Below are 15233 nucleotides of genomic sequence, written 5' to 3'. Positions count from 1 at the left end.
CGTGTTGAGCCATTCCCTGGACACCCCCAGGGATGGAGACTCCACCACCCTCCTGGGCAGCCCCTGCCAATGCCTAATCACCCTTTCAGTGAAGAAACTCCTCCCGAGAAAATACCCGAATTTAACTACAAGCAGAAATAAGAGCCCCTCAGGGAGATCAGCACCTCAGCCGGAAGGATTTGGTGCTCTCCATGGGAAACACAGCGCTCCCAACACAGGGAAGGGCTCCACGTGAGGGCCTGCAGTGAGCAGAGATGGGGTTCCAGACCCCCAGCATTAATGCCAGCTCCCACAGGCCCAGGTGGGAGCAGCAGGGCACTCACCCCCTGCTCAGAGGGCCGGGCGGAGCTGCAGGGAGCGCGGCACAGGACGGGGACATGCTGGGTGATGCTCACAGTGCTCTGGGAACTGAGAGGCTTTGTTCCTCTGCAGGCAGCACAGTGGCACTAGGCCTGGCACGGCACAGTGCCCGTGTCCCAGCCTGATGCTGGCCCTGGCACGACAAGCGTGCAACCCCGGTGGGCTCAGGATGGTGAGGGTGAGAGCCCCAGGGCTTCAGCACGGTGGGTGTGCAAGGCACATACAAGGCGTGTGTCAGGTGTGTACCAGGTGTGTACCGGGTGTCCGTGTTCCAGGTGTTTGTGTCCCAGGTGTGTCTGTATTCCAGGGGTTTCTCTATTCCAGGTGTTTCTCTATTCCAGCTGTTTCTATGTCTGTATTCCAGCTGTGTCTGAATCCCAGGTTCTTCTGTATTCCATCTCTGTCAGTATTCCAGCTGTTTCTGTGTTCCAGTTGTTTGCGTATTCCAGCTGTATCTGTGTTCCAGCTGTTTCCCTATCCCAGCTGTTTCTGTGTCTCTATCCCAGCTGTTTCTCTATTCCGGCTGTTTCCCTGTCCCAGCTGTTTCTCTATTCCAGCTGTTTCTGTGTCTGTATCCCAGGTGTCTCTATTCCAGCTGTTTCCCTGTCCCAGCTGTTTCTCTATTCCAGCTGTTTCCCTATCCCAGCTGTTTCTGTGTTCTAGGTGTGTCTCTATCCCAGCTGTTTCTCTATTCCAGCTGTTCCGTGTCCCAGCTGTTTCTCTATTCCAGCTGTTTCCCTATCCCAGCTGTTTCAGTGTTCTAGGTGTGTCTCTATCCCAGCTGTTTCTCTATTCCAGCTGTTTCCCTGTCCCAGCTGTTTCTCTATTCCAGCTGTTTCTGTGTCTGTATCCCAGGTGTCTCTATTCCGGCTGTTTCCCTGTCCCAGCTGTTTCTCTATTCCAGCTGTTTCCCTATCCCAGCTGTTTCTGTGTTCTAGGTGTGTCTCTATCCCAGCTGTTTCTCTATTCCAGCTGTTTCCGTGTCCCAGCTGTTTCTCTATTCCAGCTGTTTCCCTATCCCAGCTGTTTCTGTGTTCTAGGTGTGTCTCTATTCCAGCTGTTTCCCTATCCCAGCTGTTTCTGTGCCTGTATCCCAGGCTGGTCTCTATCCCAGCTGTTTCTGTGTCTGTATCCCAGGTGTCTCTATTCCAGCTGTTTCCCTGTCCCAGCTGTTTCTGTGTTCTAGGTGTGTCTCTATCCCAGCTGTTTCTCTATTCCGGCTGTTTCCCTGTCCCAGCTGTTTCTCTATTCCAGCTGTTTCCCTGTCCCAGCTGTTTCTCTATTCCAGCTGTTTCTGTGTCTGTATCCCAGGTGTCTCTATTCCGGCTGTTTCCCTGTCCCAGCTGTTTCTCTATTCCAGCTGTTTCTGTGTTATAGGTGTGTCTCTATCCCAGCTGTTTCCCTATCCCAGCTGTTTCTGTGTCTGTATCCCAGCTGTTTCTCTATTCCAGCTGTTTCCCTGTCCCAGCTGTTTCTCTATTCCAGCTGTTTCCCTGTCCCAGCTGTTCCTGGGTGCCGCGGCCCCCCCGGGCCGGCAGGGGGCGCAGTGGTGCGCGGGGCTCATTGCGCATGCGCGGGGCGGGGCGGGCGGAAGCGCGGCGGAGGGCGAGGGGCGCCCATGGGGCTCCTTAAAGGCGCCGCCGGCGCGGAGCCGCCTCCCGGTCCCGGAGGGACGCGCCAAGCCTGGCTGGAATGAGCAGGTGGGGCGGAACCCCCGGCACTTCCCCCGACACCCCCGTTCCCCCCACGTCATCCCCGCTCGTGGTCCGGCACGCGTGGCCGCTGCCTCAGTTTCCCCCGGTGTCGGGGCTCGTGCGGCCGCGGGGGGGGGGGCGTGGAGGCGGCCGCAGGGACCCCCGGGCTCCCCTCACGGGGAGGGGGCGCACCCCGGGCCTGCAGATCCTGGAGAGGGAGGTGTAGGGCCAGGGGAGGGGGCACAGCCCTGTGTTGGGGGGCTCGAACCCCTCAGGGGGCCGCAGGCTCCAGGCAGGGGGAGAAACCGCGCAGGGGCTCGGCCCCAGGATGGGGGGCCGGGGCTGCTCGGGGACACAGAGGAACTGTCCCTGCTCGGGGACACAGCAGAACTGTCCCTGCCCCAGGCCAGGCTGCTCGGGGACACAGCAGCGCTGTCCCTGCTGCTGGCAGAGCGCTCTGTGCCCCAGCAGGAGGGGATCCCCCCGGGCTGCAAGGTGGGCACCCCGCTTCAACCCCCCGAGGCTGGAGCAGCCCAGGGCCAAGGATTTCCCTCAGGCTCGGGGCTGGACTCAGCTGGGCCCTTCCAGCCCGGCAAGAGCCCCTTGGGCTCCCCCGCAGGCCCCGTCCCTGGGAATTGTTCGCATTAATTTTGTTTTCCCCCTTGTTGTCACCGTGCCATAGCCAGCCCCACTGACAGGCCAGGCAGAGCAGGGCTCTGAGTTTGGGGGCATATTTTAGGGCTCTGGGTTTGGGGACATATTTTAGGGCTCTGGATTTAATGGCATGTTTTAGGGCTCTGGGTTTGGGGGTATATTTTAGGGCTCTGGGTTTGGGGACATATTTTAGGGCTCTGGATTTAATGGCATATTTTAGGGCTCTGGGTTTGGGGGTATATTTTAGGGCTCTGGGTTTGGGGACATATTTTAGGGCTCTGGATTTAATGGCATATTTTAGGGCTCTGGGTTTGGGGACATATTTTAGGGCTCTGGGTTTGGGGGCATATTTTAGGGCTCTGGATTTAATGGCATATTTTAGGGCTCTGGGTTTGGGGGTATATTTTAGGGCTCTGGGTTTGGGGACATATTTTAGGGCTCTGGATTTAATGGCATGTTTTAGGGCTCTGGGTTTGGGGGTATATTTTAGGGCTCTGGATTTAGGGGTATATTTTAGGGCTCTGGATTTAATGGCATATTTTAGGGCTCTGGGTTTGGGGGTATATTTTAGGGCTCTGGCTTTAGGGGTGTATTTTACCCTGCACAGAAAAGGGAGCAGCTCCCAGCTGAGAGGGGAGCTTGGACACAAACAGGAAGCCCCGGAGGTGCCCCAGTGCCCAGCACCAGCAGCGGGGCTGTGCTGGGGCACGTCACAAGGAGAGAGTTTATCAGGTGGGGCAGAGCTGGGAGCAGGAGATTTCCCCTGGCTTGCGTCAGGCTGAGCAGCAGGGCTGGGTCACGGCGAGGATCCGGAGGCAGCGCCCTGCCCGTGGCACGGCTCTGCCATGGCTGTGGGGTCAGCGGGGCACGTGCCACGCTGCCACGGCGTGATGGGTGCCCAAAGAGCGCCCACATCCTGGGGCACTGCAGGGTGTGGGCTCAGACAGACCCAGCTCCCCGTGGGGCTGGCACACGGGCAGGGCTGGGATGGATCCAGCTCTCCCAGCAGGGCTGGGGCCTGTGCCAGGACAGACCCAGCTCCCGGGGGGGCTGGCACGTGTGGCTTCAGGACAGACCTGTCCCAACTTGCAGCCTTGGTCACCCAACAATTCCTGAGCCCATAAAGGAGAGATTTATGACTTCTCTGACCTTGCGAATTGATGAGTCAGATGGTGAAGGTTTTTTGCTGCATTCCCAGGCTTTAAAGAACCCTGGGTTCCCAGAGCCTGGAAGCTCTCCTGCTATGGCCCTGTCCCAGCGTCATAATGATCCCCAGGCCGCAGCGAGGGGGAGCAGCTGGTGCTGAATGTGCCGAGGGTCATTTCTCCACATCCTTCTCGCTGGGAAGGGTGTGATATCCCCTGCTTCCCGAGGGCAGCACACCAGCCCTGGAGGCTGCAGCCTTGCCAAGCCCAGCGGGACCGGGCAGGAGGTTTCAGATGCCTAAACCCTTCCTGGGATTCTTGTTGCAAACTCACGAGGGGGATCTCCCCTTCACTGGTGTCCTGCCCTGGCTGCCCTGGGCTCTGCTGCCACCCCAGCCAGAGCTGGGGAGGCTGTCACCGTCACAGCATGGCTGGTCTTTGGACTTTGTTCCTTCCTTTCCTTAATTTTCCGAGTGCAGGGAGGGGACAGTCCTCCTTCCCCAAGGACATGGAAGGCTGGACTGTCTCCACCTCTGCAGCCAGGCTGGGCCTGCTGCCAGTGTGGGGCCAGGGGGCGTTATCAGGGCTGGGCTGGCCCTGGGAGCCAGTCCCTGTCCCCCCCCAGGCCACGCTGATTGTGGGGGGCCCTCGGTGCCGTGTGCTGCAGCGATAGCACGGCGGGCGTGGGACACCTGTGGGACACTCTGCTGGGCTGGGGATGCTGGGGGGGCTCCAGGGGACCTCACCCTTGGACAGGGACCCCCCAGGCTGGAGCATCCTCTGTTCTGCATTGCAGGGGGACAGTGCCATGGCTGAGAAGCTGGCACCGAGCCCCGGCGGGGGCATCACGCCACTGCAGCAGATGCTGGCCTCGGGGACAGGGGCCATCCTCACCTCCCTCTTCGGTGAGCATGGTGTGGTGAGGTGGGTGCCAGGGTGGGGGGCTGGCACGGGGCTGGCACGGCTAAGGGATGGTGTGTTTGGTGTCTTTGCAGTGACGCCACTGGACGTGGTGAAGATCCGGCTGCAGGCCCAGAGGACCCCCTTCTCCAAAGGTAACCCTCCAAAGGGGCAGGGCGGGGGGCTGCAGCCAGTCCCCTGGCAGGGGTGTCTCAGCTGGCACAGCTGGTGGCAGGGTCTCTGCTCTGGAGCGTGGGGCCATGGCGAGGTGGCAGGTTACCACGGGCCCGGGGGCCCTGCTGGGGGAGCTGGGCTGGTGCTTGGCTCTGTCCTTGCCCCTTCACAGCCCCGTGCCTGGCAGCCCCCAGCCCTCCAGAGGCTCAGCCTGCTGCAGCTGCTGCCCTTTGTTCCAGTCTCCATGCTGCTCCCCTTGGGCTCTGCCCCTTCCTGTGTGGTCACTGGGCTGGGGCTGGCCCCAAGGGACTGGTTTGGTGACAATAGGAACTGCTTGGGAAGTGGCTGTGGGGGCATGCAGTCACCCACAGAGCTGTCCTGCCGCCCAGCCCCGGGTGGTGGCGTGTCCCCTGTGGTTGCTCAGTGTGTCCCATTGTGTGTTTCAGTGTTGGCAGCGCAGTCAGTGCCCTGGGGCGCTCAGCCGGCCACATGTGAGTACGCCGGGGGCTCCTGCTGCCAGTGGCTTTGCTTTCCCAAGCCTTCATCCTGGTTTGCTTCTCCACTGGTGGTGGCTTGGGCTCCTCTGGCTGTGGGGACATCCCTGCACTGTGGGGGCTGACACTGTCCCCAGCCCAGGCTGCCCTGCAGCCCTGCTTTGGGGCTGGCTGTGCCTCATCTATGGGGATCTGTTGTGCAGCTGGCCTGGCTGTGTGTGGTCTTGTCACTCTGTCCTGCTGCCACATCAAAGTCCCCTTGGATTTTTCCTAACTGGTGTCCCTTGTGCCTGGCTTGGGAGCACAGTGGAGGGGCCAGTGCTGACGTCCCCACTGTGCCAAGGCAGCAGAGCCAAGACCAAGTGAGACATAAACCCTCTCCCGGTGCTGGCAGTGGGTCCTGCTGTGTGCCCACCCCTGCCATGGAGCTGGGTGTCCCCATGGCCCTGGTTCTGGCCATGATCAGACCCTTGTGCAGGGTTGTTCCTCTCCTGGTCTCGGGCTGGTCCGCACTGGGCTCAGGCACTGAGGGTTTGGCTCCTTCCTGGAAGATGTGGCAGCTTTGGGGTCAGGTGTGCAGGGCATGGGGCAGAGGGGAAGGCTCTCCTGTGTGATGGCAGTGCTGTTGTTTCCTCCTCAGGGAAGTGTTTCCTCTACTGCAACGGGCTCATGGACCACCTGTACGTCTGCCAGAACGGCAGCAGCTGCACCGCCTGGTACAAGGCCCCTGGGCACTTCACTGGCACGCTGGTAGGAGCCCCAGGCATGGCCAGGGCCTCCCCACCCCAGAGGGGTATCAGGGTGTTTTCTGGGGGTTGTTTGTCCTTCTCCCACCTGTAACTGCTGTCCCTGGTGCTCCGCTCTCTCCCCAGGATGCCTTTGTGAAGATCACACGCAATGAGGGCATCAGATCTCTGTGGAGCGGCCTGCCCCCCACCCTGTGAGTCTGGGGATTCTGGCTGCTACCACCTGCCCAGGAATACAGGTCCCAAGCTCCCTGCCAGCCCCCAGGGAGGCCCTGTGCCCCTCACTGCCCTTCTCCTCCTCGCAGGGTCATGGCCGTGCCAGCCACCGTCATTTACTTCACCACCTACGACCAACTCCGGGACTACCTGCGCACCCGGGTGGGGAGCTGGAACCACTACATCCCCCTGCTGGCTGGGGCCCTGGCCAGGCGTGAGTGCCCCTCCTCTCTGGGGTCCCCCATGCCCGCTCAGTGCCCACATTCAGTGCTGGCTCTCCTGGCACGGTGCTGGTGGCTCTGGGACGGCCGCTGGAGCGGACAGAGCTCACTCCCCGTGTCCCTTGTGTTGCAGTGGGTGCTGTGACAGTCATCAGCCCCCTGGAGCTGATCCGCACCAAGATGCAGTCCCGGCAGCTCAGCTACCGCGAGCTGCGTGTGTGCATCCAGTCTGCAGTGGCCCAGGACGGCTGGCTGTCCCTCTGGAGGGGCTGGGGACCCACCGTGCTGCGGGACGTCCCCTTCTCGGGTATGCTGGGGGGCACTGGGGTGTGGGGGCCCAGGGCAGCCCTGTGCTGCTGGGGGGTGCCCAGTGGTAGCCCTGGTGTCCCCTCTCCCCCAGCTCTGTACTGGTTTAACTACGAGCTGGTGAGGTCGTGGCTCTGCAGGCAGGCCTGGCTGGACGGGTCCACGTTCACGGTCAGCTTCGCATCCGGGGCCATCTCTGGCACGGTGAGTTTGGGATGCTGGGGCTCCCTGGGGGGTTGGCGCCTGTGGGAGGGAGGGGTGGGGCTGGGAGGTGACAGCAGAGCTGGCACTGGGCAGGAACGCCAGGTCCTGGCTCACCATGCAGTGCCAACCCCACAGGTGGCCGCGGTGCTGACGCTGCCCTTCGACGTGGTCAAAACGCATCGGCAGATCGAGCTGGGAAACAGTGAGGTGCACCCAGGTGAGGGGCTGGCTCCAGGGGGGCACCCAGCACTGCCCAGGGGTGCCCCCCAAGCCTCACCTGCTCCCCTCTCCCCACAGTCACAGCCTCCAGGCCTTCCAAGCCTTCCTCCACCTGGCTGCTCATGCAGCGGATCCGCGCCGAGTCTGGCACCCGGGGCCTGTTTGCAGGTGAGGGTGTGCCCTGGTTCCCTGCTGGGGTTCTGGGTGCCCTGGTGTCACCCCAGGGCTCACAGTGCTGTCCTTGCAGGGTTCCTGCCCCGTGTCATCAAGGTGGCACCTGCCTGCGCCATCATGATCAGCACCTATGAGTTTGGCAAGAGCTTCTTCCAGAAGCTGAACCAGGAGCAGCAGCTGCGGGGATTGTGAGCAGGCCTGGGGCAGGGCTGGCCGTGGCCGTGCCCAGGGGACAGTGCCAGCCCTGCTCCAGCCAGGTGTCCCAGGAGCAGGGATCTGCACTCGGCCGTGCAGAGCCCAAGTGCCTTCGTTCCTGCTCTGCCTCCCGCTGCCCGCACACGGAGCCAGGGCCAGCCTGCCCCACTCCCTGTCCCAGCCACTCTGGGGACATCTGTGCCTGCTGCTGTGACACTGGGGGGATATGGAGCCCCCCACACCCATCCCTTGGGGCTGGACAGATGCTGCTGCTGGATTCATGGACACTCTGGCAAGGATGGGGTGTCCCAGGAGACTTGGCCTGGCAGGAGATGCAGCTGGGGCTGTGGCAAGGACCAAACCCCAGAGCTCGGGGCCTTCTCTGCCTGCCTGGGCCCCCCAGCCCTGCTCTGCCTGGGGATCTGCCCCTCCTGACCATCACTCACACACAGCCTCGCCTTGCTGGCTCTGCATGGCATGGGGACACGTCAGGACCCCCTCCCTGCCTCTGGACCTCTCCTCCCACTCGGGATGTCCCCATCCCCTGTCAGACCACCCGGTGTGGGGACAGACCTCACTGCTGCTCCGGGGGGCCATTGTGGCCCCCCTGCCCCATCCTTCCACTGCAGGGCCCTGCCCAGCTCTGGGCACTGCCCTCCTTACCCTGGGACTCATGGAGGGGACTTTTCCTCGTTTCTTAAATAAAATAGTTGTCTCTTAGTGGAAGGATTTCTCTCTGTGTGCTGGGGGGCTGTAGGGACACTTGTGGCAGGGGGGCACAAGGGGTCTGTTCCCAGCTGGGGAGGTGGGTGACAGGCCAGCTCTGCTTGCTGCGTTTATTGATTCCTTTTGCTCCAACAAGGCAGATGGGGCAGAAATAAAAACCAAAATCACCCAAAACAACTCAAAACCCAGGGGAGGACGGGGAGGAAGGGGGAAGAAGAGTCCTCCCCCTGTTGTGGGGATGCTGCTGCAAGGGGGGCAGGCGGCCCCCACAGTGCAGGGGAGCTGGGGGAGGCCAGGTGGGCACCGGGGGCTGAGCAGGACGGACAGAGGGGCCACGACAGACCCCCACCCTGGGAGGGGCCTGGCCCGACCCCCCCTCACTCCCCAGCAGCTGTCACTGCCACTGTCCCCCCACCGTGGCACAGTCCATTCCCCCAGTCCTGCACCCCCATCCCAGCAGGTCCGTGTCTCCAGCCGGGGTCCAGGGTGGGGTCTCCCGGTGGGGAGGGGGCTGCCCGTCCCCAGCCTCCCCGGTGGGATCAGCGGCGAGTCCCTCGTGGTGCCCGGGGTGCGAGGGGGGCCGAGCTCGGTCAGTCCTGCGCCGTCAGGCGGGGCCGGGGGGCGGCGCGGGGGCCGGGGGTCTCAGCTGGGGCTGCGGGTCGGGCTGGCTTCCGTGCTGTCGCTCACCAGGCACTCGTTGGACTTGAGGCTGGCCAGGGACTTGCAGCTGGGCAGGGAGGCCAGGGAGCCGCAGAGCCCCAGCATGGAGGGCGTGGGGTCCTTCCCTGCGGGCAGAGAGGGGCGTCACGGGGGGCTCGGGCTCGTGTCCCTGCCCTGCCACCCCGGGGGGACAGGCACCGCCTCTCCGGGGGCGACGGGGTGTCCCTGCGCTGCTGGGGCAGCATCCCAACCACGAGGAGGGGGCTGCCGGAGGGTCCTGACACGGGGGGCACGGGGGGAGGCATGCTGAGCCCCGGGGGCTGCTGGAGGGTCCTGACACCAGGTGCATGTGGGGAGACGTGCTGGGCCCCGGGGGCGCCCTATGGTGGGTCGGGGGTCTTACCCAAGGCCCCAGGGCTCCCCTTCGCGCTTGCCCCTCGCCCAGGCGCTGGGAGTCGGAGCTGAGGCTGTTCTCGGCCGAGAGCTGGTCGGTGCTCACGAAGCTGTGCCTGCAGGGGGGACAGCTCTGAGCCCCCGGGGCTGGCACAGCTCTTCTGCCCCTCCCTCACCCCGTGTCCCCCCCCCGGGGCAGGGCAGGGCGCTTGGCAGGTCTCTGCCCTCACCGTGAGCTTACCTTCTGTAGAGTTTGCTGTCCGAGCCGCTCTCGTTGCCATTGAAGGTCCCCAGGGAGGGCCACTGGTTGACCAGGGGTGTCACCATCTCCTTGGAGAGCTGGGCCAGCTGTGGGTTCTCGCAGGGGATCAGCCCCGTCCTGCAATCAAAGGCGGGGGCTCAGCGCCTGGCACAGCCACCAGTGCTGGGCACCTGCTGGGTGACAGGGCCCATGGCATGTGTGGGGCACTGGGACACCCAGGGCCTGTGGGGCAGCCCCCCAAGCCCCCCGGCAGTGGGTCCCCACTCACAGCTGCTCCTGCAGCTCCAGGATGACGCCCTCCAGCTCCCTCTTCTCCAGCTGGTTCTGCACCATCACCTCCTCCAGCCGGAGCTTCAGCCGCTTGTTCTCCGCCTCCAGGTCCTTCAGCTGCGACTCCCGCAGCCTCACCAGCTCCTCCAGGTACCCCTGTGGGAGGCCACCATCAGTGGTGCTCCACTGCCACCACCCCAGTGTCCCCAGGGCCATGCAGAGTGACAGGGAGCGGCTGGGTCACCGCAGCAGCAGGATGAAAGGCTGAGGGCACCACTGAGACAGAGATGCTCCAGGCTGGAGCGTCCTGGGGAAGCTGACACCCCAATGGCCCCAGCCTGGTACCTTCTGGGCATAAACAATGCGGAATTTCTGCTCCATCTTGCGCCACTTGTTGTACCAGCTGTCCTCGTCGGTGACCAGGGGCAGGTAGGGGTGCTCAGGTGAGCTGTCCTCGCTCGTGCTGCTCTCCACACTGCCCCGCTCCTCCTCCTCGCTCAGGTAGTCATAGCTGGGGGTTGTGGGGGCTCAGCAGGGTTCTCAGGGGTTCAGGGTGCTGGGGCAGAGACAGGGGGGTCCCCAGCCCAGGAAGGGCAGCCCAGCTCCTACCTCTGCGTGAACTTCAGGTAGGGCGTGTAGTCGATGACCACGGGCGTTTTACCGTCCATCACCTCTCCCTTGAGGCAGAAGCTGAGCAGAGGCAGCAGGAGAAGGTCAGGGAACCCCGAGGCTGTCACTGAGGGGTCCCGCTGTGCCACCTGTCCCTACCTGAAGTCGATGGCGCTGAGCCCGATGAGCATCCCCGTGAGCACCGTGGACTCCTCCCGCAGCATGATGGCCCCGTCGTCGTAGAACCGCCTGTGGGGAGCACACGGCTGGCTGTGCCCCCCAAAACCCACCCTGGCACCCCCAAACCCACCCCAGCACCCCCACACACCCCGGTGCAGGTGTGGCCGTGGCCGGCAGGGCCGGGGCTGCTCACCTGGTGGTGCGAGTGTCCCGCAGGGCCGTGGAGATGTACTCGGACATTCGCTTCTCCATCAGCGCCACGCGGATCCACGCCCGGCCCTTGCGAGGCAGCACCCGGGCACTCCTGAGGGTGGGGGGCTGCCCCGGGGGTCCCCACATCCCCACCCACCCCCAGGAGTGGCTTTCAGCCCCTTTTTTGGTACCATGGGGAGCCACAGCTGCTGTTGTGTCCCAAGGGGCTCTGTGGTGTGGGAGGGAGCTGCAGGAGGGCAGGGGAGGGGAGCAAGGTGGGGGGACAGAGGGTGGGGATGGGATGGGATGGGATGGGATGGGATGGGATGGGATGGGATGGGATGGGATGGGATGGGATGGGATGGGGTGTGGTGGGATGGGATGGGATGGGATGGGATGGGATGGGGATGTAGATGGGTCCATGTACCAGGGTGGAGTGAATGGAAACAGGGGCAGGCATAGAAATGGGGATGGGGATGGGGATGGGGATGGGGATGGGGATGGGGATGGGGATGGGGATGGGATGGAGATGGGGATGGGGTGGGAATGGGGATGAAGGTGGGAATGTAAATGTGATGGGATGGGGTGGGGATGTAGATGGGTCCATGTCCAAGGGTCAGGGTGGAGTGAATGGAAACAGGGACAGGCATAGAAAAGGGGACAGGGACAGGGACAGGGCTGGTGCCTTCCCAACCTTGGCCCTGGAGGTGCTGATGTTCTCCATGTTCTCGATGCTGCTGACGCAGTTGTTGGGCACCTTGCTGCAGGCCAGGCGGATGTAATCCCAAAACCCGCGCTGTCCATCAGAGCTGAACCAGCTGACAGGGCCTGCGGGCACCCACGGGCTGCTCAGGGGCTGCAGTGCCAGCACAGCCCCTCCAGCAGAGCTGGACACCCTCCCTGCTGTGTCCCCATCCACCACGGGACACGGGGATGTGACAGGGACAGCCCTGGGGCCAGCACTACCTTTGAAGCGGTGGCTGAGGATCTGCTCGAGGATGGCGGCGAAGTTAACGAACTCCTCAGAGGAGTCATCGATGGGATCTGCCGTGTACTTCTCCAGAAGGGTCTTCACCGAGAACCTGGCCAGGGAGGGGACGGTGTCACAGCAGGGAGGGGACACCCCCAGCCCTGGCAGGCTCGGGGCTTTCAGCAAAGCTCTTTTGCAGCTGTTGGCTCCCGCTCCCGGCAGCGGGAAGAGGGCGTCGGGCCGGGCTGTGGCTCGGTGACCCCCCTGTCCCCGCGTCCCCAGGGACCCCGCTGCTCCCCGCCGTGCAAGTGGCCAGGAAGGGCGAACAAAGGCCCCCTTCCTCCCGGCCGTGCGCGGGCGGTGATGGCTTCCCCTTCCGCCCGGCCGCTCGTGCTCGGGGCGCAGCGACAGCGAGGACAGGGCATGGACCAGGCACCGTGCACGGGGCAGGCGTTTGCCAGGGGGCATCGCCCCCTCTGTGGGCTCTGTGGGTCACAGCTGCCTGGAGGAGCAGCTGGAGGGTGTCCCCATCCTGGCACTGAGGGCTGCGGGTGCCTCATGGCACAGCAGTTGGAGGAGTCCTGGTGGAGATCCAGAGGGTCCCCACGTGGTGACAACGGGGTCTTTAGGTGCCCCCACGCCATGGCAAGGAGATCCATTGGGTGCCCATGTCATGGCAGTGGGGTGTGGAGGTGCTCCGTGCCACGCTGAGGAGCCCTGGGGTCCCCAGACCCCAAATGAGGCCCTGGGGGTCCCTGCCAGGCTGCCCAGGCCCGGGTACCTCCCACATCCCCCCGGCCCTGGGCCAGGCTCCAGCACCCCCAGCCCCTCACCGGGCCCCCGGGGGTGTCACCGCACCCCCGCGCCCCGGCAGGAGCCACCAGCCCCCCAGACCCCGTCCCTGCGCCCCATTGCTGCCCCCCCATCCCGGTCCAGCCGCGAGTCTCCATGACAACGCTCATCCTCCATCCTTCATCCCCCATCCCCGCCGCTCCGGGGCCCTGACGTCACTTCCTGGGCCCCCGCCCGCATGGGGGTCCCCAACCCCAGCCCCCCCCCGCACCCCGCTGCCCCCAGCGCCCCCCTCACCCTCCAGATCCCCCCGACATCCCCGGCGGCCCCCGACATCCCCGCGCCGGCCGCCTCCATGTTGTCACTGCGTCCCCCGCCCTCTGTCTCCCCCTTCACGACCCTCCCCCAGCCCCTGTAGATCCCCACAGCCCCCCCGGAACCCCCCGGAACCCCTTGGAAACCCCCAGAACCCCTTGGAACCCCTTGGAACCCCCAGAACCCCGCACCGCAGCAGCCCCGCGGCCCCGCGCCCCCCCTTTCCCGCATCCCCATCCTCCTCCTCCTCCTCCCCCTTCCAAACGTGAATTTCCCCCCCTCAAAAAGCGACCGCAGCCGCAACAAACCCCCCCAAAAGGGCGAGGGGGCGGCGGGGGGGAGGGATGAACCCCCCAGCCCTCCCCAGCACGGCCCCTCCCCGCCCCCCATCCCCTCCATCCCCAGCGCCGGTGGTCGCTTCTCCCTCCCCCCTCTCCTCTCCTCCTCTCGCCCCCCCTCCCCATTTCGCGGTGCCCCCCACCTGCAGACGGTGATGAGGTTTTTCCTCTCCACGGCGATGTTCCTGGAGGAAGCCTTCTTGGAGGAGAGCCCCAGAGCCATGGCAGCCGGCACCCAGCTCGCTTCCATGCACGGCCCCGGCGCCGCGGCCGCGGGCGATGCCCCTTCCCCCGTGGGGACCCCCCCGGTCCCGGCCCCGGCCCGCGGGCCCCGCTCCGCGCTCGCTTTGCTCCGCCGGTGCCCACGCCACGGGCCGTGCGCCGCCCCCCCCCCCAAAGGGATGCTCGCTCTCCCCGCCCCCGGCCCCCCAAATCTCCCTCCGGGGGATGGCGGGGGCACGGCAGGGAGGGGAGGGCCGGGGTCCCCCCCGTGGGTCCCCCCCTGTCCCTCCCGGCGTGGCGAGACACTGCTGGGTGAAGCCGCGGGGAGGGGGCGCCCCCGGGGTTTAGGGGGTCTTTTGTCGACCCCCGGATATTTGGGGAGCCTTTTGCCCACCCCCGGCACCCCACGGGGATTTGGGGGTCTTTTGCCCACCCCCGGCACCCCACGGGGATTTGGGGGTCTTTTGCCCACCCCCGGCACCTCACGGGGATTTGGGGGTCTTTTGCCCACCGCCGGCACCCACGGGGTTTTTTAGGGTCTTTTGCCCACCGCCGGCACCCCACGGGGTTTTTGGGGGAGTCTTTTGCCCACCCCACGGGGTTTTGAGGGGTTTTTGCCCACCCCAGGCTCAGATCAGCACCCCCTGCCTTGCCCTGCATCCATCCCCGTTTTGGGGGGCTGAGCATCACCCCCCCATCTCCCGGGGGTCTGATCCCACCACCTTCATGGGGTGGGCGGGGGTGGCGGTGCCAAGGGGCAGCGCCCCCACCGCGTTCTTCAGCGTGCCTCAGTTTCCCCGTCGTTGTGACGGAGATATTGGGAACAAGGCTGGTGAATCCGGCAGCAGCAGCGTAAACCTCCACCAAACAGCCCCCAAATAAATCAGTCACCCTCAGCACGCAGACACCCCAGTGGGGACACGTGCCACCTCCCTGTGCCCACCACCGGGGTGCCACACGCCCGCTGTGCCCATGCCAAGAGACTGGGGGGGACAGGTGGGCACAGGGCGGGGAGGGACCCCCAAAATCCCCGAGGCTGGGCAGGGAGGGGAGCCCTTGGCAGTGCCCAGATAAGGCCGGGGCTGTTATCGGGACACCCAGACCCAGCACCACCCCTCTGTCCCCTGGGGGTGCCACCAGGTCCCCAATGTGTGCCATGAGCCCCCAGGCTGGATGGCACAGCGGGGACAGCTCTGGTGTCACCTCACTGTGAGGGGGCCCTGTGGGTGTCCCCAGGGACCAGGGGTGGGATGGGAATGTGTGTGTGCACAGGTGTGTGTGTATATGTGTGTGTGTGTGTGTGTGTGTGTGCAAGGCTCACCCACCTCGCCCTGGGACTGGAATTGGGATTTTGGGCCTGAGATCCTTTTAGGAAAGCTGTAAATGTAGAGACACACACATCTGTGTGCACACACATCCACAGGTGTGAGCACAGGTGTGCACACACACACACAGGGCCACGGGCCCCTCTCACACACACACAAGTGTGCCCATGGGTGGGCACTAACACGGGTGCGTGCACAGGTGTGTGCATGTGTGTGTATGTGTGTGCAAGGCTCACCCACCTTGTCCTGGGATTGGGATTTTGGGCCTGAGATCCCT

General features: G+C 64.4%; 2 protein-coding genes across 5 annotated transcripts; one reads left to right on the top strand and one right to left on the bottom strand.

The window, feature by feature from the left end:
* Positions 1-1963: 1963 nt before the first annotated feature.
* On the top strand, positions 1964-8422 carry SLC25A39 (solute carrier family 25 member 39). Of its 4 annotated transcripts, XM_059489091.1 has the most exons (12): positions 1964-2060; positions 4650-4758; positions 4849-4908; positions 5374-5418; positions 6062-6171; positions 6294-6361; positions 6473-6597; positions 6738-6911; positions 7005-7114; positions 7250-7331; positions 7412-7501; positions 7581-8422. In XM_059489091.1, the coding sequence occupies exons 2-12, from the start codon at positions 4662-4664 to the stop codon at positions 7697-7699; spliced, it is 1080 nt and encodes a 359-aa protein (XP_059345074.1). In that variant the 5' UTR covers positions 1964-2060; positions 4650-4661; the 3' UTR covers positions 7700-8422. The 4 variants fall into 4 exon arrangements, with proteins under 4 accessions (XP_059345074.1, XP_059345075.1, XP_059345073.1 ...); XM_059489092.1 differs by lacking the exon at positions 5374-5418; XM_059489089.1 differs by lacking the exon at positions 1964-2060 and having other exon boundaries at positions 4514-4758.
* Positions 8423-8524: 102 nt separating this feature from the next.
* Positions 8525-13719, bottom strand: RUNDC3A (RUN domain containing 3A). The gene is made up of 10 exons (XM_059489086.1): positions 13553-13719; positions 11961-12076; positions 11689-11822; positions 10996-11081; positions 10782-10871; positions 10623-10703; positions 10359-10524; positions 10012-10169; positions 9723-9860; positions 8525-9213 (listed from the first exon to the last, which is right to left on the bottom strand). The coding sequence occupies exons 1-10, from the start codon at positions 13657-13659 to the stop codon at positions 9033-9035; spliced, it is 1257 nt and encodes a 418-aa protein (XP_059345069.1). The 5' UTR covers positions 13660-13719; the 3' UTR covers positions 8525-9032.
* Positions 13720-15233: the final 1514 nt, after the last annotated feature.

This window comes from Ammospiza nelsoni, chromosome 26, assembly GCF_027579445.1.
Source record: "Ammospiza nelsoni isolate bAmmNel1 chromosome 26, bAmmNel1.pri, whole genome shotgun sequence".
Lineage (NCBI taxonomy): Eukaryota > Metazoa > Chordata > Aves > Passeriformes > Passerellidae > Ammospiza > Ammospiza nelsoni.
The sequence above is the reverse complement of the archived record's forward strand: the minus strand, read 5'-3'. Positions and strand labels throughout refer to the sequence as shown.

Coding starts and splice junctions, on each gene's coding strand:
- RUNDC3A (XM_059489086.1), bottom strand. CDS start 13,659: ATGGAAGCGAGCTGGGTGCCGGCTGCCATGGCTCTGGGGCTCTCCTCC. Junction 10,525..10,622: donor TACCTGAAGTTCACGCAGAG/GTAGGAGCTGGG, acceptor CACAACCCCCAG/CTATGACTACCTGAGCGAGG. Junction 10,170..10,358: donor GCATTGTTTATGCCCAGAAG/GTACCAGGCTGG, acceptor GGCCTCCCACAG/GGGTACCTGGAGGAGCTGGT.
- SLC25A39 (XM_059489089.1), top strand. CDS start 4,572: ATGCTGGGGGGGCTCCAGGGGACCTCACCCTTGGACAGGGACCCCCCA. Junction 4,759..4,848: donor CATCCTCACCTCCCTCTTCG/GTGAGCATGGTG, acceptor GTGTCTTTGCAG/TGACGCCACTGGACGTGGTG. Junction 5,419..6,061: donor GGGCGCTCAGCCGGCCACAT/GTGAGTACGCCG, acceptor TTTCCTCCTCAG/GGAAGTGTTTCCTCTACTGC.